General features: G+C 38.6%; 1 protein-coding gene and 1 non-coding gene across 2 annotated transcripts in view; one reads left to right on the top strand and one right to left on the bottom strand.

The window, feature by feature from the left end:
* The window catches only part of LOC114352291 (neurotrimin), a 109,350-nt gene extending 87,800 nt beyond the window's left edge, over positions 1 to 21,550 (bottom strand). Inside the window, exon 1 of the mRNA XM_028303827.1 lies at positions 21,497 to 21,550. Coding sequence (XP_028159628.1) covers positions 21,497 to 21,550 — 54 coding nt within the window. The remainder of the gene's footprint in view (positions 1 to 21,496) is intronic.
* TRNAA-AGC (transfer RNA alanine (anticodon AGC)) lies at positions 12,423 to 12,495 on the top strand. Its single transcript has one exon. It is a non-coding gene; the product is annotated as a tRNA-Ala (tRNA).
* Positions 21,551 to 24,007: the final 2,457 nt, after the last annotated feature.

Below are 24,007 nucleotides of genomic sequence, written 5' to 3'. Positions count from 1 at the left end.
TCCTGTACTATTTTAATAAGGCGCTTTATCTGAAGCTAAAATCATATCTACCTATTTGCTTGTTGAAAAAGTATTTTGCGCTGAGTAAATTCTATCACTCTTCTGCCGCTTACATTTAGATTCGGTTACATTGTTTGTGTTGCCACTGATTCGGTTGTAGCTGTAGGATACATCATTCCTTTCTTTGAGAACAAAGCCTGTCTATTTTAGCAACAGCTTAGTTTCACACAGATTCTGATAGTTGTTACAACTATACCAGCTGCTTCGTGTGCTAAACTATGCTAGTTGAATTTAATCTTCTCTTGGGCAAGCGAGTATTTTCCCAAAATGGGCATAAGTATGAAGCGGGAAGAATAACCTTCGCACGAGTGAATAATTCATGCGGCGCCATTAGCGGCGAGTGTATCGGGTGCGAGTTAGCACAACATTGAATATCAAGTGGAGATCGCGGTCGGTACACATAAATTATGTCGCGGACTTGTAAGCGGGGCCGCTGTGTTTTTTCTTCTTTAACCCAACATACTGCTTCTGTTTTACCATTCAAATTGGCCTATTGTTTTCTATTCATATCGTTAAATTTCTTGAGAGCCTTTAATTACACCTTTCTTGAGAGATAAAAGCTATGTCTGTCTCTAGGTCAAAATGAAGTTCAATTTCTGTTATCTTAGTTTCTTGAATATTGTTTTATCTTTGGGTTGTCTTAGCGACTCTCTTCACAACAAGGCTAAATACTAATCTTTGTATTTCCGTCATTTCTAGTCTGAATTATTTCAAAATCATCATCATCATCATTTCATTCATAAGACGTCCACTGCTGAACATAGGCCTCCCCAATGCTTTCCATGGTTGATCAATTGGTAGCGTTTATTTCAAAATATCCATCTACAAATCTAGTTGACAACTTCGACTTTAAATGGAAATATTGGTCACGTAATGCTACACGAGAATTTTCTGCTTTAGACATTGGAAATAAGAGGAGCTCCTAGTTACCCTCCACAAGCGGGACCGGCTTCCAGCTGGGAATCTAATCACGGTAATAGACTTGTCCAACGAATGCCGTTTCTCTCTCTAGCTAGTGTATCATCATCGTCTGCTTTGATGAGACAGAAATAGTTTGACTGAAACAGAAACAGTAATTCTGTTTCTGTGTAACAGTTCGGATAGGGATAATTTTAGGCTGAGTTACTTCAACTTTAACAAACATCAAAAATCGGTCAAACTCTATTACAATAAACACCGGTTAACGTTATAGTACTGTTAAAGTTTGGTGGTGCGACTCAGCCTTAGAGGCATAAGATGCTGAAACCTATCGAATCTGTTAAACAAAATATGTTTTCGGAACAGCTCTTTAAGGCATTATGCTAATTGTTTACTATTTTAAATAAGAAAATACCTGTTAAAAAGGAGAATTTAGATTAACCTATTCAAAAGAATATATTTTTTAATGCAGCACAGGTAGATATTTGACCGCAATCGCACCTGATGTTAAGTAAGATGATGCCTAGGATGGTACATATCTAGCCAGTAAGTGCTTATTCACTCTCGCCTTGAAAAGGCGATACTCAATACTCAATACTCAATACTCAAATCTTTATTTATAAATATTTATCAACTTAATATTTGACAAAAAATCTGACTCCATCCCCATAACACCAGGTCTAATATTTTATGCACACCATACAAATTCATTTCGGCGCAGAGCGAGCAATCAGAATTTAAAATCAGCGTCGGGGCTCATCTAAATTAATATAACCAAAATGAATATTTCTAAACCGACGACACACGACACAATAATAAATAACATCGTTTGAATAATACTGTATCAACTCAGAATTTTAAACTTTATAATTCTGAGTTGATACAGCATACATTATTATTATTCTGTGGTTTAGATTAAAATAATTTGAATCACTGGCTATGAAGAACAGTTTTTTTTATCCACAACGAGGAAGCTCTTGGCCTGTTATCTCACCTGATGGTAAGTGACGATCAGGCCGAAGGTGGAAGCGAGCTTCACTCGGACTCCTCAACCACTGAGGAATTGGCTATCTTACCTCTAACTGCCGGAACAGAACAATGCTGTAAACATTGTTGTTATGGCGACATACTTAGGTAAGATGGTGGTGGTTAGCCAGGCGGACTTAGAACAAGCCCTACCACCAACCAAACCGAACAGAAAAATCTGCCCCCACTGGGAATTGAACCCGGGACCTCTGCGTCTGAAGCAGGTGGTCTTACCACTAGACCACAGAGGCGGTTAAAAACTTATAGTTCCTAGTTCAAGATTACAGTTTGTGGCTGTAACAACTGAAGCTGGAAGCAAACTTTACAATATTGGCGTCGTAGTCATTCAGTTCTGACTAACAAGTTTCAGTTAAAGTAGGTAAATGACCGATAAGAAAGTGGTAATTCTACTTCGTCAACTAAGTATAGTCAATTTCTTCTTTTAGTGATGTAGTTGTAATGAAGTTTTTAATACAAAAATGAAACGAAGGAAACGGACAATAAAAAAGAATAAGTAAGAAAATCTTTATTCAGCATAACAATGTAGCGGACAAAGCAAGAGTAGACATAATTAAAGCACATTAATTTATAGACATAATTAAAGCACATTAAGTTATAGAAAACTGCGCAAAATTAATAAAAAATTAAATTGACACATTTCTCGCTTACTTAGTGTAGGTACTTTACGCAGAACGTTTGAACGTCCGGAAAATGTTAATCTTAGCTTAGGGGGTCTTAAATTATTTAAATATTTGTCTTCCTACACCACTAATCTCACGTTGTCTTAAGTAAAAACCATGGATATAAAAATAAGGAATTTTCAATACGGCATTTAGAGCCGTGAATAATAGAAACATCGAATCAAGTGACTTCAGCTCCGGGATTAAAAAGTTGCTCCGTATTGGATTCACGCAATTTCTCGGAAGGGTAGCGGGCGCTCGCTGCGGCAACAACTTCGCTTTTTCATTTGATTTATAACACAACTGGTGGCGGGTATTGTCGATTTGTGTTCTGATATTTCAAAATATTTGAAATTTTTGGGCCATAATGTTTTGTGTAAAATTTCTTAAGTGAAGCAGCAAAACGAACGCACATCGTTGAATAGAGCTCTGTGATTGGTTCGTATACTCATCCTGTGCGTCCACGCGCACTGTGAGACCTCATAGTAATGTTTGTGAATAGGTCCGGGCGTTAATATCCTATGACGTAGCTTTTTGTGTAAGAAGGAACTTCACTGTGTTTACTTTCGAAGCCTAGGCTTATTGCTGTTCTGGAGATGAGTGTCTAGAGTGCTATTCTGGTCGCATAAATCAATATTTTCTATGACAAAGTTTCCTGCTACAAGTTGCATAGGAAGCAGCAGCTGGTAAATTTGCAATTTGCATATTCTATTACCTTAAACCAGCTTGTAGTGCCCCAATTCGTGATCACGACGATAGTGCTGTCTGTTACGTTTGGGTTGTACTCCTCAAAGTCTTCGATACACTCCAGTAACAATATCAAGGTACGAGTTAACGTACACACACCTGCTAATGTACATTGAGCATGTTCGCGAGCGCTAAGATGATGGTATTGTTACTATGTTTGTGTTCGGTTGAGATATTCTGTGCTGATGTGGATCTAATGCTCACTACCGACCTTAAGATATCGTCTGCGCCATTGTCGAGCGTTGTTTAGGCTTCATAAGTAAATATTAATATAGCTACCAAATAACCTTGAACATTTACATTCCAATATTATCTATCTATACTACCTACCTAAACTAATATTTAGCATAAATATAGGTACCATCGGCAACAGTGTTAACTATCCATTGCCTGTCATGTCGTCTCGTTCTATCGCAAAGAATCACAATTTGATGAGAGCGAGAGCAAAAATGGAAATGGATTTAACAGTGTGGCCGTGTGTACATCAAGATTTTTTTAAAATCTATTATGTGATACCAGGCCTGTTCATCTCCGCGAGTTTACATGGAAAACAAAACACGCACGATGGCCCACCTACAGGATACTATTCGACAAGGCCTCACATACGAGCGAACATTGACTCACGCACGCTTAATCTTGTGTATGATGGAAGAAAATAAGAAAATGGTGTACTAAATACTGTGCAGTATTTAACTGCCTAAATAATAATAAAAACAGAGAATATACTTTATTAAGTTGCCTCAAGACACTGACAGGTAAATAAGTAGTTAATATTATTCATGATAATTCATGCTAAATCATGTACTTCCTCCGCCATTTTCCGCAGTTTGGCACCTCACGTCACATCATTTTACCGAAGTCAGCACTATATAGATGACCCACGCTGAACTGTCCCGCCAAACTCAATGACAGGGGGGCGCTACCATCGTTCAACTATATGGTTTCCAACATGGCAAAAATCTGAACCAGCGATCCGGTATTGACGGTGGCGCCCCACTGTCAATGTCATCGACAGGACAGTCCAGTATTTTGGAACTATAGCTTCGGCGCAGTGCCGATCACTGACGTTTGTCAACAAAATGGTGCTTGACTCTTGAGACAGGCTAAATTACACCATATTGTTAATGACATTGAGCATACATTTTTTTAAATACCTTCGCGAAGTAAAACTTCTGTACGTAGTACTTATTATTATTCTGTGGTGATACCAAAACAAATGTGTGGTTTGAAACTTTGAGCCCCACTTCAAAGTAAAAAGATGGCGGCCACAGAGGGTCGAACAAATTTCCGTGCAAACCGTCGACAGAAAATAATAGTACTACATTTAAATAAGCAGGCACTTAATTTACAACGTTACGTCCCTTAACTTTGATCCAATTTTACGTCGCCCTTTTATGAGGTCGCTGAGGGACCGTTGAGTCTCTTTGAGTCGCCACAGAGGGCCGCTGCCTCTATTAATTCTGTCTACTTTTCAAAATTTTACATAATATGTATATCCATAATACGAGTGATATTTTCCTGTTACGCTATACTGTATAAAAAATACTCGTAGCAATATCTTAAGGTTACGTTCTCGTGAGCGGCTTATTTTTCTCATAAGTAGGTACACGCGCGAGCGAGAGAAAAATCTTTTCTTTGAAGTCTCTTAAAAATGAGGTTGTCCCAGATACAAAAAGCAGCGCCAATAAAGCCCGCGACGGATTACCGGAGCAGCGTGCATCGCCGGCCTACGGAGCGGCGCCGTTCGACGGAGCCCTAATTACGCGCGATCCCGCGTAATCCCGCCTAATTCTAATATAACACCGGGAATGCCCAGTCTCCTTCGCTACCCTGGAATTTTTTTATTAATGAATTCTATTTTTTGAAGGAATTTAATTAATTAGAACCGCCCAAAAAGGATTGCGACAAACGAGTGCCGGATTTTTGAGCCGCTTAATTTGGGCGGGTGTATTAATTAAATACAAATACCGCGTTTGCAATTGTGGTCTCGGAAAAAGATTCCTGGGATACGGTAACGTTGTGTGCATACCCGGACCTTATTCGTTGGCCAGTTTTAATGAACCCCGTTGTACTGTTGTTTTGGGGGTTTTATGTAGGAAATGTAAGCAAATGCTGGAAAAATTGTATTCTTTAATTTCATGCATGTGTAGTTTTTTAATCTTTTATTTGATACTAGCTGACCCGGCGAACTTTGTTCCGCCTTAATCGCAATAAATAAGCAGACTTTTTATTTCGAACGGGATAAAAAGTATCCTATGTCCTTCTCCTGGCTCTAAACTACCTCCCTGACAATGGAGTAACTAACACGACTTTCTTCTATATAGGTATACTTATAAAAGAAAGTCGTGTTAGTTACCTACTCCACTTATAACTCAAGAACGGCTGAACCGATTTAGCTGAAAATTGTCAGGGAGGTAGTTTAGAGCCAGGAGAAGGACATAGGATACTTTTTATCCCGTTCGAAATTAAAAAAAAGTCTGCTTATTTATTGCCAATAAGGCGGAACAAAGTTCGCCGGGTCAGCTAGTTTATATGTATATATAGATTGATAATCTCTCTTTGTTAGCATTTTCATTAGCCCAAAAACAGACATTACGTACGAAGACGTACGTATAAAGAACACTTTTACTTTTATAAAAATGGCATGCATTTATGTATTTAAGTTTAAATTCTACTTATAGGTTGCCTAAGAGCCTTTGCAAAGCAAGACGTAAAGTTCGCCTCATACTTTTGCATGAATAATAAAGCATTTAGCCCAAAACAAAAAACACACAATGTACTCTCTTGACAAACAAGCCTCAATAAAGTTATCTTTTTACTTCGGATAACAACTAAATTGCTTTTAAAAGAAATAAGGCACATTATTATTTGATTTTGAGATCTTTTGTGGACTTAATGAGATTTCACAAAGTATTCCTATAAAACATTAATAAAGGAGTCTAAAGTATAAATAAATGAAAACGTCTGAAAGAAATAATTACATAATCGTGGTCAAAATACATCCTACTTACTACTTTGGATACTTCTAATTAAAGCTTCTGAAGATTTTCTAGTTATCTTCTTTATCTTAAAGTGATTGGAGAGTTTTTCTTTATAAATACTTCAAGATAGCATTTGATAACACTTTATTTTTAGACTTTCTTCTTATCTTGAAAGTGTCAAAACATGTTTTTGGATGGGAAAAAGTTGACTTAATCACAAAACCCATCGCCGGGGAACGAATACCCGGCTGGCTTTGAATGCGGGAAAATCTAAGAAGTTATTTACCCGTGAAATAATCCGGCCCCACCGCTGATAACCGGTTTTTATTTACCGGGCGCGTGCCGGGTACGCCGGGTGTAGGTTCACTTTCCGCATGGCCGCACCTTTGTGCCACTATGTTCTTGCACTGTACTTAATGATGCGGACTCTCGCCAGGGCTGCACTTATCGATTGGGCCCCGTGTTTAATTTGGTATTTATTGTTCCAGTCTAGATTTTTAAAAGGAATTGCCTATGTAACGAGCTGAGAGTCATAAACGCCAACCTGGAACTGGATAAGCATCTTTTATTACATGATTACAATGGATTTGAAACCGGAATATATTCAGAAACACCTAAAATACCGTAAAAGGACTAGAAAGGTCTAAATTATTATTAACTAAAATTTATTAGGAAGGTCTATTTTTGGAAAGTGGAAAAAACAGATAAAAGCTATTAAAATTTCTTAGCAATTAGAGTCGCTTCTAAAACTAAAGGTCGTGGGTTCCATTCCCGCCTAAGGCAGTTTGATTTTCATGTTATTTGTAATTTATTTGTAAAAAATAAAAGATAAAGTGGAAGGACGAAGTCTAACAAAATAATTAATCGTTATTTCTAACACTTAAAAACGCTCTCAACTTTATCAATCCCTTCTCTTAGTCGATCATTGTATAAAATTCCAGAGAATGTCGGAATGTTCGATAAGTTCCTTGGTTTTCCATGACCTTTAGAACTTTGCCCAACATCCGACGACATTCCACAACTTAAGAAATTTTGACGGGTCTCACGCACAGACGCGAAACGATGCGAAAATATATCTGTGAATATATTCATTGTGAAATCATTTCCTATAAGGGCTTATAGGAAGATTTATACTCCTATATTGAATATTATTTGATAATATAAATAACAAAATAATGATTAATAGTGCATTATTTAATATATTTTCTGGGAAAGTTTCATTTCGGGCCCCAGAAACATCCAGAGCCACCTCTGTCGTCGCGAGTCGCTGCCGCGCTGCCTCGAATTCTAATGTTTTTTTTAAGTCACTGTTTTGTTTCCGAGCACACTTATCAGCTTTTTCAGGTTATTTCCACCGTTTGTTTTTTCTTGGAATATTGTCACTGGTTTGATATTTTTGAGGAAAATGTAGTAGGAAGTAAGTACCTACTGAATTATTTCTATAACTTGAGAGCGCTTTCTGGGATTCGAATCCAGAACTTCTGATCAACAAGAGAAAATTGACTCTTCTGACCATTAAAGTCTGAAATACTGGCAGTTCAAAACAAAAGCGGTTCTGTTTATACGACCAAGTAAGTACATATTCGGTATTATAGTACGTACGTATGTGCGTAGTTCACTTGTATCGACATGTACACATGTTTTTGCCTCACCGTATGAAATAGACGTTCGCAAGGGTTCAAATTTGGGCCCGGCATCAAACCCGGGCAAAAACGGTACATTTGCAGGCTCCAGATGACGCGCGTGTATCGCACTACCCCCGACTAGTCCGCCCATCACAGTTTTTTACCTTTTGTGTATAAATTTGGGTTTGCAGTGCAAATATTCCATCGGTTTTTGGTCAGCAAAAAATTTTTCAGTTGTGGAATCACGGGAATTCTTGCGCCACACAATGTTTTTGAATTTTATTTAATCGTCTGCTAGTCTCCTAGGAATAGTGGTTGGATAGGGTCCTTGATTAAATTCCCGGGACTTCTTTGAATTTAAAGTAATTTTCTGGTGCTTAGTTTGTTTAGGGCTGTGGTTAAGCTTTAAGCATTGCAAAAAGCATTTTTGGTTTTTCAAAGGACACGTTTTCTTGTTAGTCTCATCGGTCGATCTTATTACTTTACTCGATAAGGGTCATAGCTACTGGAGTTACAAAAAATGTATTTTATTTAAGCTGGATAGCCCCAATTGTAAGAATTTTATCCTGCCGCTAGAAACAAATCTGCTTGGGTTTCTCCAAGAGCCTAATTAGCGGCCATAGTACTTAATTATAAGGAAAACTTCTCGTTTGTGTGTTTATTATTTCTGATGCCATTCAAACGGCGGAGGTTGTTAATGTACAAGTGAATAGGCTCCTTCTTTTTGACCAGTTTTCTTCATTAATCTCATTTGTATAATATTAAAGCTAATATACTATCTGGGAACTTTGTTTTTTACTGTAATAGTTGAATTTTGGACAGTCTGTTGGACCCTTAATTAATTTTACACGATTTATCAAAGTAAGTAGATTTATTAGTCATTTCAACCCTCGTAAGAAGCTACTAACACTCGTTAGTAGTTTCTAAAATAGAAACTAACACCGCTTAATCCCTGAATCCTGTTTATGTATGTATCTGTAGCTAGCTTATCCTGGAGATAAGCGCAATTGAAATTAAAAAATCGGTTAAAAAATGGGTCAAAAGTTTGACCTTGTCCCATCATTATCTCAAGTCGCGGCGTCCAGGGATTAATCCCGTTCTCTTCCGGTTAAGATAAACATCTGCGTCATGCAAATGTCGCCCGGAATTAGGTGGCGCGTCGTTACTTTTTTACGGCACGCAATCTGATGGAGCGGTTAGGGCCAGGCCACACCACGCGGCCTCAAGGCGAGGTCACACTACGTGGCTTATAGTGAGGTTGTGAGGTAGCGCAAACGGGTGGCCGTACATTAGAGTGGACATCCAAAGACATAGGAGTTTAACATATCTAGTACCCATAAGTACAAGGTTTGCTTAGTTTGGGACTAGAGGTGCAGTGTACAATTTTTTTTTAAATTTCTTCAAATTAATTTGGTGATTCCAGATATTCCTTAGAACTCGAGCACAAATATATGCCCCTGATAATGTATCAATAATAATAATACAATGTACTGTAACTGAACAAAATAACATACTTAATTTGACTCCAGATATACTCGTAACTTGAAAACAAAGCGTAAGATCATTTTTACTGAGAATTATCGAAGTTTGGACACAAAAGTTGCGGGTCCAATGACAGTTTAACTTTCCCTGGGACTAACTTAGCATTTTATTGGCTGCCAAACCGTAGATTCTGGGAAAAAACGTGCAGTAACAACGTGAGAATGGGAACAGTCCTGTAAGTTTTGACTTTAAAATAACAATATTAAACGGAGTTTATTATTAGGAGTAATTACTTTCCTAAATCCTGGTTTCCACCGAGGCGGAGCGGAGCAGAGAAGTGTTTTGAATAACCAATCAGATTTCATTTGTTCCACGTCTCTCCGCTCCGCAAGTTCCGCTCCATGCCTTGCCGCTACCGCTGTCAAATTCTATTGAAAAATACGTCCGCATGACTAGTGATGTACAAGACTCGAGGCTTCAAACATGTATGTATTTTATTGTAGGTATCAGAATTCCTGCAGTTTTATTCAATAGAACGATCTTAGCACAAAAGTTAACTGGACTTTCAAAAAGGATCGAGCTTTCAAAAAGGCTCGAGCTTTCTAAAAGGCTCTAGCTTTCGAAAAGGCTCGAGCTTTCAAAAAGGCTCGAGCTCTCAAAAAGGTTCGAGCTCTGCCAAAGACTCCAAGCTTCATACAAACGAGGTGAGCCCCGAAAAAGGCTCGAACTCTAAAAAAGACTTCCGAGTCGTCGAGCTTCATACAAACGAGGCGAGCCCTGTAAACGACTCTGAGCTCTCGGCAAAAGGAATCGTAAGCCTCGAGCCTTGTACATCACTACGCCCGACCCATCTCCTCGACTCTTCTCCGTTCCGCTCCGCTTTGGTGGAAACCGGGCCAAAGCCTCGAAACCACGAGTGATTGTCTCTTCTATTGTATCAAAGCTTTCAAACTATTCAGACCTAATAAGACCCCAAAGTGGCTTCCGAACTAAGCCCCGATAGTAACGAGTCTAAAAGAGTGCAGCGAACCACCTTCCCGCGCTAATCGGTGCAGTAATATTCTCTACCAGTACCGCTCAACCAGGCAATTTCCGACTTTAAGTCAAGGAAATAAGGAAGCCACAGAGTGCACAAAAAGTTATTGGCGCCATGCAGGCGATTGTCAACCTTATGCCAAAGCAGTAAGCTAGGTGTTAATCCACTGGCGGATGGCCAGCGCCAATTGATGGTGCAAACTGCGCGTTTGTTTCGGACGCCATTATGTTGTTACGCAAAACGCACTTAAGGTCAGTAAGCTTGCTTTACTTTATTTTAATGCACCTAATAAAATGATCGCCATTTTTTCATGCGCTGATTCTTTTTAGCTTTATTTAGCCTACGTTATTCCTATGAACTCTACCACTTAAAAATGCTCTTTAAAAGCCAAATTAGTTATTCATCATCATTATGGCATTTCAGCCATGAAAGGACGTCCACTGCTGAATATCGGCAATCTAAAACTGTTTATGCGATAAAAAGAGAATACAGAACCGAACATAGAACTACCTTTTTTTAAGTCGGTTAAAAAACCTCCTCCTTTTTTAAGTCAGTTAAAAATCTAATTATAATCGTAATTATTACACTTACGAGTATGACCAGTCATGCATGGGTCTTCTACATGTTTATGTTTTGTGAAAATATAAAGTGAACTACTCACATAGGCTAAAACTCGGTCTAATATCCGTGAAAATAATGTCCAAAATCGACAGATTAGTGCCGATGAGATTGCCTATTAGTGTCCGATCTAGTTATGAATCCATCAGTAACGTGGCAGTTGAATAAATAAACTGAATCCGGTATGAAATGAGGAAAACAGTATTCAAAAACATTTTCATGTAAAATATTACCAGATGAGACTGAAAAAGTTATCAGATCTCATGTAGAGCCATGTTTCTAATTCTAGACGCCCTAACTTTAGTTCTATGTTAGTCAAAATATGTGGCATGGTTGTTACCCTGACGTCACATGGGCGTAAGGTGAAAAAAATATTCACTGTTCATATTTAGACTAAGGTGTGCAGTGTTAGAAGCTTCGGGTTCAAAAATATGACAAAACACTTCTAGAATAGGAAAGTAGTGCCTTTGCTCTTTCCTTAGCATATTCCCATGCCCCCAGATGTAGGAAAACAATACTTTTAATGGCATTTTGATGGAATTCCGCTTGATGTGCTCTCTGAAGCACGGACACAATATTTTGGTATCGTACAATCTTAAACAAGATAGCTCCAAGCCCGCGATGTCCTAATCAAACGACCAATAATTAGATTACACGGTTCTAATTGCACGCGAGATTCCATTATCACTGTAATGACGCCACAGATTCAATTAGGCGACTATAATGCACGCATAAACAGATTTGAGGAAACGCCAACACTGACTTGGCGTGCTAAGAGACAGTTTCAGCGGCTCCCGTTTTCAGTTTCAGATAGTTGTTTGATATAATGCCATAAAGTGTATAGTTATCTGACATAATACCATAATAAAGTTTTAGTTTATTTGCTAGCTAAGTCCCTAATCTTATTCTTAACTAGCGGCCGCCCGCAACTCCGTACGCGTGGATCCCGTTTTACCCCCTTTTCCCGAATTTTCTTTGCTATAAACCTCACGGAGCCCGAGACCTTTCCAACGAATGCAAAACCGTGGAAATCGGTTCGTGCGTTCTGGAGTTATAGCGCCAGGGAGGAAAACCCGACTTATTTTTATATAGTAGATAACCGCTAGTAACTTATAAATAAAACATCACACTGATTGATAAACGACATAGGTACAATAATAACACACAACTCTGAAATAATCTTTCTCATACTACTCGTACGAGTCGTGAATCGTCGAACTAGTTCGGAAATTTCGCCGCTCTCCTCACCGGGGGCGTAGCTCAGATGGTAGAGCGCTCGCTTAGCATGCGAGAGGTACCGGGATCGATACCCGGCGCCTCCAATGTAGTGCCCTAACAAGATGTTTTTGTATTTAGTAAATTAACATTTTAGATTATTTTTATTTTTATTTATTTATTTTTTCTATAAGGTTTCTTTTTTTGTTCTTTTATGTATGTATTATCTTGCATTGTGCCTGTACCTTGTATTGTGTATTGTGCTAAATTAACAATATTCTATTCTATTATATTATCTAAAGGAAAAACAAAAATAATGATCAAACATTAAACTAACATATTATCGTTATACAAAATTATCATCATCATTATTAATAGTACAATCCATTTTTAATAATTTATGTAATTTGAAGATACTTTATAGGTTGAAACAGGGACACGCGCTATAAAATATGTGTAACAAATTTTCACGCGGGCGAGGCCGTGGGCAAAGGCTATATAAGTTAAATTGTCCCATTTTTTTTTTTTTTTTTTTCTATTTATTAATTTAGGGACTTTTACATAGTATGTCAGTCCCATCATAACCTAATCGTAAACTAAATAACCAAAAAATTAAAAATAACTAAACAAAAAGAACGAGTAGCTGTCACTGGAGAATCACGGAAACCATGTCGCAAATAAGTTTAGCAGCATCTGATGAAGGGTTGGCTAAAATGCTTTGAAATACTCCAACATCGAGCGTTTTAAGATTTAGTTGACTCACCAATGACAGCCGCTCTCTTTGGTTCTTGACACATTCCGTCAACAAGTGCTGTACATCATCCGTTTTATCACAACACCTATCACAGTTTGGAGAGCTGGATTTTTTCATTAAGTAAGCGAACTTGTTAGACGGAATGTGACCAGAACGAAGTCTATGTAATAAAACAATATACTTTCGGCTTAAATTAACATTTGAAAACCACGGTAAGCGAGGAGGTTCACACGACATAGTTTTGTACCAAATGCCTTTTTCTAAAGAGATTTCATTATAATGCTCTTTCCAAATATTGTAAACTTTATTTTTAAATTTTCCTAATAATTCCGAATAATATGGTTTAATTTCAAATTGAGTGCCATCTATTATAGCTAGTTTAGCCAGTCGGTCTGCCTCCTCGTTACCTTGCAGCCCTATATGCGAAGGGATCCATTGTAGGTACAACTGGTTGCCATTTTTACTGCTCTCGTGAATTAGTTCCAGGATTTTATATGCTATCGGTACACCTCTCAATCCAGAGGCGCATCGAGCAATATGTTGCAAGGCGCTCTTGCTGTCAGTGAAAATTAAAGTTTTTGTGAAGTTATGCTTTTTGGAATAATCGAGTGCATTAAAAATCGCAACCAACTCGGTAGACATTATAGATACATCAGTAGGTATTTTAAATCTTCCCACGTCCCTCCTATCCACATTACAATACGCTGCACCTATCCCTCGCTTATCTTTCGAGCCGTCTGTGAAGATTTTAGTCCAACTTGCGTCATACTTTTCCCAAAGTTCTTTAATGATTTCATTTTTCAAAGCATTCGGTTCAAAAGATTTTTTCGATTTTTTAATACAATCTAGATTTAGCCTAATAATATTCAAAGTATCAATTTGAGTGACCCATGTATTGAGAGAATACATTTCTAACGGATACGTAGAACCAACTTCGTAGTTTTTGGTTTCTCTATAAATAGTACTGAGCAAAGGTTTATTTTTCTTCTCCCAATACCTATTCTGAGTAGCATTGTCTAATTGATCAAGTAAGCCAGTAGTCACTTCATAAGTTTTTGCTTTCAAACAATATTTATAGGCCAAATACCTCCTCCTAACAAAAAGTGGAGGAATACAAAGCTCTGTTTCCATGACATGTATTGGAGAACTTTTAATAAAGCCACCAATAATTCGTAAGGCTTGATTCTGAATTCTGTCCATCTTAGTTATGTGAGTTTTTGCACTGTTATCATACAAAAAGCAACCGAAATCCAGTCGGCTTCTAAGTAGCGCTATATAAAGTCTTCTCAAATGTTTAGGGTGAATTCCCCAACTAGCTCCAGCCAATATTTTCAATACATTTAAAAATTTAGATACTTTTTCAACTATTTCATTTATATGTTTCGTCCAAAGTAAGGACCTATCTAGCCACATTCCCAAATATTTTATGCATTGTGTAGATGATAACGATTGTCCGTTTATTTTAAGATCTAATTCTTGACTTTTTCTGCCTCTACTAAATATGCAATATTTTGATTTAATAGCAGATAAATCTAATCCTAGAGTTTCCAACTGACTAACCATTTCACATAGAGCTATTTGCAAATATCTTTCACTGGTTTTAATATTTTTATGACCAATGTAAAAAATAAAATCGTCAGCATATTGACATATGAATATATTTTCAATATTTTGAGCTAGTTTAGATGTAATTATATTAAAAATCAGTGGAGATATCGGGTCTCCTTGCGCTAAGCCTTTATCAGTCCATCTTATTAAATCCTTATCTCCTTTTTGGTTTTTAATTTTAAGATGTCTTTCATTTAGGAAAGACCAAAGATAAACACAGATTTTCTTCCCTATTTTTAGTTCATCTAACAAGGTAATTGCTTGTGATATAGCTACATTATTATATGCATTTTCGATATCCAGGAAACATGCCGCAGTTGGGATATTATGTGTAAAATTAAGTTGAATGTATGTGATTACACGCACCAAACAATCCAAACATGATTGATCCCGCCTAAATCCGGTAGAATATAGAGGAAGAATTTTATTTTTCTCTACAAACCACTCCAATCTCTTAGCAACCATAGAGTGAAAGATTTTGCATAAACAAGACATGAGTGATATGGGTCTCAGCTTAGGAATAGAGTTAGGATCACCACCTGCTTTAGGTATTGGAACAATTAAGATATTTCGCCATTGGGTAGGCACATAACTAAATTTCAAAATGGCATTATATAAAATGAGAAGAAATAATTTTCCTTCCTCAGGCAAGTTATAAATCATAGAATGAGAGATGTTGTCTTCACCAGGTGCTGTATCCTTTCTTTTTAAACAGTGAATCAACTCTTGCAAAGTGAAATCTGACTCTAAAAGTTCATTTCTAGAATTGAAATGTGGCGCTGGATAAGATGCAGAATCAGGAGTTAGATCTGTCAGGAGTTCATTTCTTTTTTCATCTGGCGCGTAGAATGTTGAGTTTTTAAGACCTTTTACCCATCTCATATGTTGCCAGACCTCTTTAACAGAAGTTGACTCATCAATTTTGCTACAAAAATGACGCCAACTTTGAGCCTTAGCCTGCCCTATTAAAAGTCGAGCTTCGTTAACTTTATCTTCCAGTTTTTTTAGGTTTTCAGGAGTTGGGTTACGTCTAAACTGTTTTAAACATAATCTACGCTGCGCTACAACATGAGACAAAGAGGGATTCCAGTAAGGTTGAGGTTTGAATTTTGATTCTGGATTACTGTTGAATTTTGTATAGGGGATGCTTTTGTCAGCTGCTTTCATGAGGTGATCTTGAAATTTATCATATTCAGATTGTATATTATCTGCTTGAATGTTAGCTGTACAAAACAATCCCTCTAAACATTGTCCCATTTTCGTCATAACTATTTACCCAAGATCTTTCTGACTGGAGTCCAAATCTAGGGCAGTAAGTATTAACACTGTAACACTACGTATACAATCCACGGCACATAGTCGGGCCAGGCCAGGGTGTGTGATGAGAACCGGGCGGACACCGCTCGGGGGCACGGAACAATGTCACCATTGTCTCTGTGACTGCTGGTGCAAACCATGACGTCACAGCGGAACATTAGAGACAGCATAATTTTGGATTTTTTTTTTTTTTTTTTTTATCCACAACGAGGAAGCTCTTGACCTGTATCTCACCAAATCTATACTAATATTATAAATGCGAAAGTAACTCTGTCAGTCTGTCTTGCTTTCACGCCTAAACCACTGAATCGATTTTAATGAAATTTGGCATAGAGATACTTAGTTTGAGTCCCGGGAAAGGACATAGGATAGTTTTTATCTCGGTTTTTGAAACGGGCGCGCGCGATAAAGTTTTTAAGTGACAGACAAAATTCGACGCGGGCGAAGCCGCGGGCCCTAATTTGGATCTTGGTGCAAATCTAAAACTTTCTGCCTTGCTCACACCAGTATACAGTGTGACAGTTTTTTGGGCAGTTATTTTCAGAATCAATAATATTGTCCCGAACATGGAAGGGTTAAAGGAAAAAATATACCGAGATGTGAAACATCAGTACAGTGTGTGACAGTTTCTTGGGCAGCACCATTATTATTTTCCCGAGACATTGGAAGTGTTAAAACAAAAAATATACTGAGATGTGAAAAAGCGTTCTTTATAAGTCTACTTATAGAATAATTCTACATTTTATTGCAGTCGGCAAATTTTCAATATGGCATTGCCTTACGCTTCATACAGAAAACTAAGGCTGAGTTGCACCATCTTACTTTAACTTTGACAAACGTCAAAAATCTGTCAAACTCTATACAAAAAGCACTGGTTATTGTTATTGTTACTGTTGAAATAAGGTGGTGCAACTCAGCCTAACAGTAAAACTGTTTTACACAAAACGTCAATCAGCATTAAGATGACCCACGCTGAACTGTCCCACCAAACTCAATGACAGGGGGGCGCTACCATCGTTCAACTATATGGTTTCCAACTTGGCAAAAATCGGAACCAGCGATTCGGTATTGACGGTGGCGCCCCGCTGTCAATGTCATGGATAGGACAGTTCAGTATTTTGGAACTATATTTGTGAATTTGCCTGCCCGCTGCGTCGCATCACCCGAGCTGTGCTGCACCGACACGTCACAAAAACACGAAAAATGGCATTCACCTGCGTCGGGGCGTCATTGTGCTCGAATCGTTTAATGTACGATCAACACTCTTTGTTCGAAGAGCGCTCAAATTTCCGCGAGGGTAGTCTGAGAAATGTATCGCTGTCTTCATGCTGCGAGTAAATACATGCCGGCTACATCCATCTTGGAAAATCGTTAGGTTAAACGCACACTACGTGAGAACAATGGGAGGGAAAGATCATTACTCATTAGTGTAAGACTCTCCCGATGCAATCATGTACGCAAGCAGTAAAAGCTACATACATAGATATAGTTTTCGATTCAAAATATCATAGGAACTGTTTTGTTTCACTGCCACTGTTTTATAAAGTGTTTTCAAGTGTTAAAATTGGATTTTAGCTCATAAACATACGTAAGTAGGTAATAATCGCGACGAGGTACATTTTTGTGATTCTTCCTTATTTTCTTCATGGTCATATTTTGTAGGAAATATTAAAATCCTGTGATATGGTGCGTACACCATAAGATGCGTAACGTATTGTATTCTGAAGGAAGCCATGAAAAATGAAGATGTGTTTCCGGTTTTCCTTATACAAACTGATTGACACTCCGGCACTGTTCTATTACAATACGTAAGACGACTAGGTATGTAGGTAAAAACGCTTTCGCTTGGAAATTGTAATAGAAGAGGACGTATGAGCTTAACACCCGTATTCACAAACATTACTATGAGGTCTCACAGTGCACGTGGACGCACAGGGTGACACACGAACCAATCACAGAGCTCTATTTAACGCTGTACGTTCGATTTGCTGCTTCACTTAAGCGAGCATCGTTTGTAAATACGGGCGTAAGTCAAAGGAGTAGCTTAGAATCGAATACAGTTATTATTATAGAATGTCATATTGTATAGTCGTGTGTCCGCAGCCTAACTTGCCCTTTACCATCAATCTTCGAAAACCGTTAGAAAAACGTCTGTAATGCAACGGGATATGGGATACGTGCTCAGCCTGCGGCATTCTTATGATGATTCTGCAACTCCTGCCTGTAAATAATGCTGGCGACGTACCCACTCGAGCAATATTGGTGATTTTACGTATTCTTTACAATATTGACAGGGACATTATCCTTTGCTTCCGAATATATTAAATATCGTGCACAAATGACACAATACTCAATTGAAACGCGAGTTGAATGTATTAGCTTACAATAGTGACTGAGTTTCTTGCGCTGCTTCTTCTCAGCACTGGTCCATTTATTGTCCCGAAGCAGTGGTAGGAATAACACTGGGACGGTAAAACTGCTTTTAAAAGTCTATTTGCAAAAATAAATGAGTTTTTTATAAGTTTTAATAAATCATGAATATTATTATTTCAAATCAAATCACATAGGTACTTCAGCATCGTCGTCCCAAGAAATGAAGTGTTATCTCCGGCGATCTTCCACTAAATTTCCAAGCAACTAGTGGTAGTTATGACGATATCGTGACCGATGTCATTGCTACATAATAATATAAGCCATCGAGAAATGAATGAATTAGCTGAAAACGAATAAGTTTATTTAAACCCGTGATTCTACTATCTGTATTCTTATTGGTTCTTGTAATATTTGAAAGCAAATCTATACAATGCTCTTTGTAAAGTGGGATTTCTTTCACTTTAATTCTACGGCCTTTGTTTCGACCAGCTAGATATCGGATTCAAACAAAATATCGGATGACGAAGCCATATAATGTCAATACTTATTCTTTATTTCTGAGAAATTTTAACATGAGACTGCTCAAAATATAATTTTTCTTTTTATTTATTATTCAATAGAAAGTAGTTACCTTTTTTTAAATTTTTTGACAGCGCAACCGTAACAAAATTACTAACCAATATAATTTGAAATCGTTGATTCGGTTTACCAGAATAAAACAAACCCTGAAGTTCCCAGATCTTCCTTTTCATGAAAAAATTTGTATTAAGTGAATTATTTGTTAATAGTGATGATGACTGGGTAATGAAATAGTAATTCTATTTAGTCCGTCAGACAGATAATTAGAAAATATTAGACTCATTTTTTTTTTCATAATCGAATAATTACAGTATTAGGTATATTGAGTTGAAGTGTCGCGTGACGTCACTTTTGAGTAAAAATTCTACTCAAGCGTGACGTATCGCGCCATTTCAACTCGATGTAGCACTGTTATTATTTAATTATGAAGGAAAATAAAAAAAATTACTCTAATATTTTCTAATTATCTGTCTGACGGACAAATAATTGAAATTTTGTCATCTATCCTATTGCATAAAATATTGAGTCGAGTACCTACTTATTTTTTTAACTTTCAGAGTAAGTACATTTAGAAGTAGGTATGTAATATCATTCTAAATTACAATGTACTTAAATTTTAATTTAAAAGTTTAAAACAAAGACTATCATCATTCCCAATTCAATTTAAAAAATCAAAAACGCTGTCTACCCTATGGCCAGTCCGATAGTCGCGCTTGATCGAGATTGTTTCATTACGAGCTGCGATTAATCGCCAAAGCCGATTCGACCCACATCAAGCGAGTGCGAGAAAAAATACCCGACCGAGTCGTGAAGTTTGTTATAAGTACCGAAAATTACGCGTCTGACGCTGGCACATGACAAGTAGAACAGTCTATCCAAACTACGTACCTCTGACTTTGGGCTGGAGACTCTTGACTCACAAATACCTCAATGGTTAATCAAAGAGAGTTAAGATTGGATCAAAGTCTCAATGTAAAAAACATAACCTTCCTTCTGGCGCAGTCGGACATTTATAAAGTTAGCTCAGTTTTGTAGTCTTAAGACGATAATGTAGTATGCATTTCATTTTAGGTATACGAGTGGGTAGTATTCATTTTTAGCTGTGATATTTACGCTGTTGTTATTATTACACTCTGTGTGAAAGTATCAAGCACTTACTAACCACGACTCAAAGATATTAGGTACTGTGTCTGTCTAACGGACGAGGGAAGCTTTAAAATTCCAGTCTCCAGCTCTCTCTACAGAAATAAACGTAACTTTACTGACCTGTCCCAGCTGTGCCGCACTCCCGGCCCGACAGGTCACGTCTCCGGCGCTATGGGCACATCTATTACTATAGGAAATCACCTTCGTGACTCTTAACTCCCGAACATAAGGCCGCTATTCCGTCAAAAGGCATAAAGTGGCCGTTTTTAAGAGATTCCTCTCGCGTACCACGCCAGTCTAAACTTATTAACTTTACATGTACGAATGGAGCTGGAAAATCGATCGGAATGGAAGTAGGTGTTCCTTTGTCGTGTTAATTATGAGAACAATGAGCAGCGCAATTTGAAGGTACCGACGCTGATACAAAGCGAAACATCCGATACAACTCGAAATGTACAATTTAAGTTAATTTACGATTTACTTTGAGTTATTTTATAACAAACATATAAAGTAAAAGTCAGTCGATTGTAGTGACTGTCTTTATATTAGACATAGCCCTCCCCTCACTATATCATCTGCGTAGTCTGGAATGAGAATAATCGCTCGATCGTCAGTAAAATCTATCGTTGTCTCAAACTTTATTCTCATATGCCTCACTGAGCTCAATCATTGTCGATTAGTGTCTATTTATAGATGAGACATTCAGCTAATCTAGTCCATCCTTTTTAACCTATTAGTACCTACCAATTAAAATAGTAAGACACGGGTATTAACGCGACGTTTATTAATGAGTTACATTATGTATTCACGGCTTGACGTTGGAATCCGGTGATTAATAAATGCAAACCGCGAATTTTGCCGTCAAGTACGAATACGGATACTGTGAGTGTTTTGTGTCGGGGTAACATCACTAGTGGTAGTGTTGTAACAAATGACAATATGAGGGTAGTTGAAAATCTTCAAGCCCGCCCGAACGGACGACGCCGCGAACCCCAGTCTGCCTGTGACCACGGCTGCAGCATCGCAGCCGAAACGTCAAGCCGTGAGTACATAATGTAACTCATTTATAAACGTCGCGTTAAGACCCGTGTCTTACTATTTTAATTGAAATGGAACGCGAAAGTTTAAAATCTAGTACCTACCGTCCACTGCTGGAAAAAGGATCCCCGAGCACTTCCACAACAATCGGTCCTGCGCTGCCCACATCTAGGTGCTTCCCGCCACCTTCACCAGATCGACGGTCCACCGAGCTATAGTGGACTGTTTTAATCTCTCTACTATTACAAAGCGACATTATTTATCTATTAGACTAATGCCTTGATCACACGTACCGAGCAAACGGGCGAGACAGTGTTCTCGGCCGAATACTCGGTGTGTATGAACATTACGACGAGTGCTCGGCCGAGCGCTCGAGTATGTGACGAGCTCACCCAACTGTCTCGACCGAGTAAACATTTTACTGTCTCGCATGTTTACTCGGTAAGTGTGATCAAGGCTTAAGAGCTAGTGAACGCCAGACCTACGTCATTTTAAAAAAGCTGAAAGTTTGTCAGCTTATGCTACCAATATAGAATAGAATGTTGGTGAATCATGAAGTTTGGGTCATCGTGGCTTTGGCAGCCATCCTAAAAAAAACTGTCTGGCAAGGAGTTTGAACTGTCAAAACTGTCTGGCTGATGAGGAAACTACTTCTAATTATTGCCCTAATATTTTATATTTTATAAAAATCAGCTTTTATGGTATAACGTAGGACTTAGTCTATATTATAAGTAAGTGGGAGTNTCTAAACACTCTCTATACAATGTCCAGTCAGCTTTCTTATAGTTACGCCGTTTTACTGATTGTATATTACCATGGTAGTTCATAGTTAATTTTATAATCAAGTGGTCACTACCCAAGTTTTCTTGAGTGACCTGCCATTCAAAATTTATAGCAATATCTGATGATGCAAATGTAATATCCGGCGAACTATTTTGCATGATACCCCTAACTAATTTAATACGTGTATGCTGACCGTTATTAAGGTAACTAAAACCATTTTCGAGAGCCGAATCTGATAACTGTATCCCTCTCGTCTCCGTCCTGTATGACCAGTTTAGATGATGCGCGTTAAAATCTCCAGCTATTAAGGATTTTCTTGGACATAACATAAATAACTCATCCCAGTCAGATTGAGAGGTTCTAATCGACGACGGACAATACACTGAAACTATGTATTCTAGATCGCTACAATTTAGTAATTTTATTTTAATTATTTCAATACCCGAATTATTTAAAGTAGTAGGACATACCTGAACCTNAATAGTCCCGTATATTATAAGTAACTGGGGACTGTCCAGTGGCCAGCAGGTGTACTACAAATTGAGCTTTTAAGCAACGCTCCGAGTCCCGCCGTCCGGGCGAGCGCCTTCAATATTGAACCCCGCCCGGAGATAAACGATTTAGGCACACGGATAGTACTACTTAAAACCACTTTCCAGTCAGAAGAGGAATTTATTCAAGTTCAATGGGTAGTTTTTGTATAACCCTTCAAAATATAAATTGAATAAATAGTTTCCGTCACGATTTTCATCCGAGATGGCAATTTTATAGTAAGAACCTATGTAAGGCATGGGCCTGAACTTCAGGACTTGAAGTCCCCGGTGCTCAAACGGCGCGCACAAGAGGCTCTCTCAATAGTGCCGCCAAAGCCTCTAAGTCGCGCTGCGAACTTTGCGCGTGTCATAACTCGCAGTGTGCGCTGTGTGCTTTTATACTTACAGCGCAACTTTAATCTTACAAAGGCGCCTTTTTAAGATACTTTGTAAACACGTTTTATAAACTATGTTGGGAATTATCCTGCTTTCGCCTCCGAGATTNCTGCAGGCTGCAGTCATGGGCGCGCGGATGGCGAGCTGCGTCATAGAAGAGCACAACAGGAAGCCGAAGTCAAGGACGTTCTGGACGGACAGCCGAACGGTTCTCACGTGGCTGCGAACGGGCGCACTTTCTTACAAACCGTTTGTGGCGCACCGAATAGCGGAAATAGAAGAAACCACAAAAATAGAAGAATACTGCCAACCAAGATAAACGTCGCGGACGACGGAACGCGCGACGTGCCCAGGGACTTCGATGGAGAGCATCGGTGGTTCAACGGGCCCAGTTTTCTGCGGGACGACCCAGCGACCTGGCCAACAGAAGAAAAGAGAACTCAGCCAGCGACCGGAGAGGAAAGGACGAACCTCATAGACAGGAGAGCCACGAAGCTTCAGGAAGTGATCCCACAGTGGAGTGGAGCATGGAGGTCTGTGAACTCTGTGAGAACTAGCGAGTGATGTAGAATTCTTGTTGATCAGCGCTCTATTTGAAAAAGCCACTACATTAGAACATACAAGAGGAGCTATGACAATTTATCCTGACCCTAGAGAAGGAAGGGAGATTAGGATATACAATTAAAAGCTGATACCTAGAGTAATTAAAATGGGGAATCAAGTAGTTAACTTCAAGTATTACACCGCTATAACCAACGAGTATCTTGCCGGCTTTTCTCGGTGGTTGAGACTTACGAACCGGTGTAAATTCACGCGTCGCGACTATCACAACATCTCCGGGTTCAAAGCCCACATACGAGCCAAGTCCCTAGCGAGTTTCGTTTACGAGGAGCCTGATTCCCTATCAAGCCCAGAGAACGCCCAGTGCGATCCTAACTCCGCCCCGCTACCGATTACTCTATCACCTTAGAACACCAAACCCATGCTCCCAGTAGGGACATGGAGTGAGTTTCCCGCAGTCTCGGACGCCGACAACGGTGGCTGTCAGTCATTTTAACTAAGAGGACCCGCAAATCCGCGGCCTCTCCCCCT

This window comes from Ostrinia furnacalis, unplaced genomic scaffold (genome assembly GCF_004193835.3).
Source record: "Ostrinia furnacalis isolate ACB-3 unplaced genomic scaffold, ASM419383v2 OfSCF1306, whole genome shotgun sequence".
Classification (NCBI taxonomy): Eukaryota; Metazoa; Arthropoda; class Insecta; order Lepidoptera; family Crambidae; genus Ostrinia; species Ostrinia furnacalis.
This window is presented reverse-complemented; position numbering and strand designations above follow the sequence as displayed.